This window comes from Austrofundulus limnaeus, unplaced genomic scaffold (genome assembly GCF_001266775.1).
Source record: "Austrofundulus limnaeus strain Quisiro unplaced genomic scaffold, Austrofundulus_limnaeus-1.0 Scaffold619, whole genome shotgun sequence".
Lineage (NCBI taxonomy): Eukaryota > Metazoa > Chordata > Actinopteri > Cyprinodontiformes > Rivulidae > Austrofundulus > Austrofundulus limnaeus.
The window spans coordinates 280,730-282,306 of NW_013953021.1; the positions used below are offsets into that span (position 1 = coordinate 280,730).

General features: G+C 36.7%; 1 protein-coding gene across 1 annotated transcript; it reads right to left on the minus strand.

Annotated features, from left to right (window-relative positions):
- Positions 1–515: 515 nt before the first annotated feature.
- Positions 516–1,190, minus strand: LOC106531306 (corticotropin-releasing factor-binding protein; the record flags this gene model as incomplete). The annotated part of the gene is given in 2 exon segments (XM_014027136.1): positions 516–1,004; positions 1,073–1,190. Coding segments are annotated over 2 exon segments (273 nt in total), but the record flags the coding sequence as incomplete, so codon positions are not given.
- Positions 1,191–1,577: the final 387 nt, after the last annotated feature.

Sequence of the window (1,577 nt, forward strand, 5' to 3'; positions counted from 1 at the left end):
GAGCTAATACATATAAGGCAATATAGTGTTGGCGCTAGCACAAAGGCTAACAGGCTAAGCTGAGGTTCTTCTTCAGGGTGAATATAGCTCGCTCGCACCGAGGACCTATCCACGTCATCATTTACCCAGAATGCTTTGTGTGCAAATAAAATGGCTCCATCCATGTTAAAATATATTTTTAAAAATTTACAAAACTAAACATCCTACAGTATTTTTACAGTCTTTATTTTACAGTTAAAATTAATGTTTATTAAATAAAGTCTAATGTTACAACTAATCATGGATCCCTTTGAAAAAAAAGTATGTATATATATTGGCAAAACTATTTCATAAAATAAAGCTGAATGTTTTCTTTTGTTTAGATGCACATTTAGAAAGAAAATGCATAATCTGACATGATTAAAATGAAAAAATAAAAATAAAACAACAGCAGCTGAATGCTATTTTTGCCATGCAGTATGAATTTATTACAAAACTGTTTTAATCAGTATTTTAAATCAAATTTAACTGCATAATGGCATTGTGAACACATCTTTGCTTTATTTACTTTATGTCACATGAAATGACTCAGCACATTGTGTCTCACTCACACAAAGAAAATCACATTCGTTTTAGCACCTTTCCTCTGCAAGAATCACAAATCATAAATAACAGTTAAATAAATATGTTTCATCAAAAGCATAAATAATAACAGCATGTTCCTCGAACACAAAAGGAAACATAAATTATAGCAACAACATTTAACCATAAAAGATCAAACCATGACGAGGATATTTTTCATTTTACACCAGTTCCTTTGGATTTGACAAAGACTGAGTGGTTCTGTGAAGTGGTCACAATCTGATGGGATCAGTTATTGAAACAGAAATCTTCCACATTGTTGAGTTTGATGGTCTGTAGCTCCTGGTTGTTCAGCAGCCTGTAGCTGAACGACACCCGGCTGACAAAGTTCCCGCTGGACACCATCCTCACCACTGTGTTTTCACAGCCAATCTTCATGTGAGCTGCAGAACAAATCAACACTGAACCTCAGTCAGACAACAGGAGACAACAGAAGAAGACGAGTTCTTACTGGGACCAGTGAAGGAGATGCAGAGGTCCGTGATGGGAAGCAGCTTAGATGTATCAATACCGTTTCCTCCCAACAGTTGCACATAATCCCCAGTCTCTGCACATCCAACTAAGGATCTCTGTGGAAAAAATATCATCCATGAGCAGGTTTTAGATGATTTCAGAACAAGACCTGATTGAATTAATGAGCCTGAGAGGATCTTTTCCAAAGACGCTGGCATCTTTAAATGTAAAGAAAACACAATGAAATCATTTGCAAATCTGATAAACCCTTGGTTTAGACCAGAGAGGCTTCACCTGTGGGCCGAGCGCCACCTTGAGGGCCTCAAAAGATCAACAGTTTTTAACTTTGGGCCACAGAGGGCCGTGGGACCACATTGATTTTAAATAAGGTGTAATACACTTTCTCACCACTAGTAGCAGTAGTGCACCACTCAGATGTTTAACAACTTTTTAATATGTAGAAGAAGAACCTTAGAAACCTACTGAGAATGGAAACTTATTTT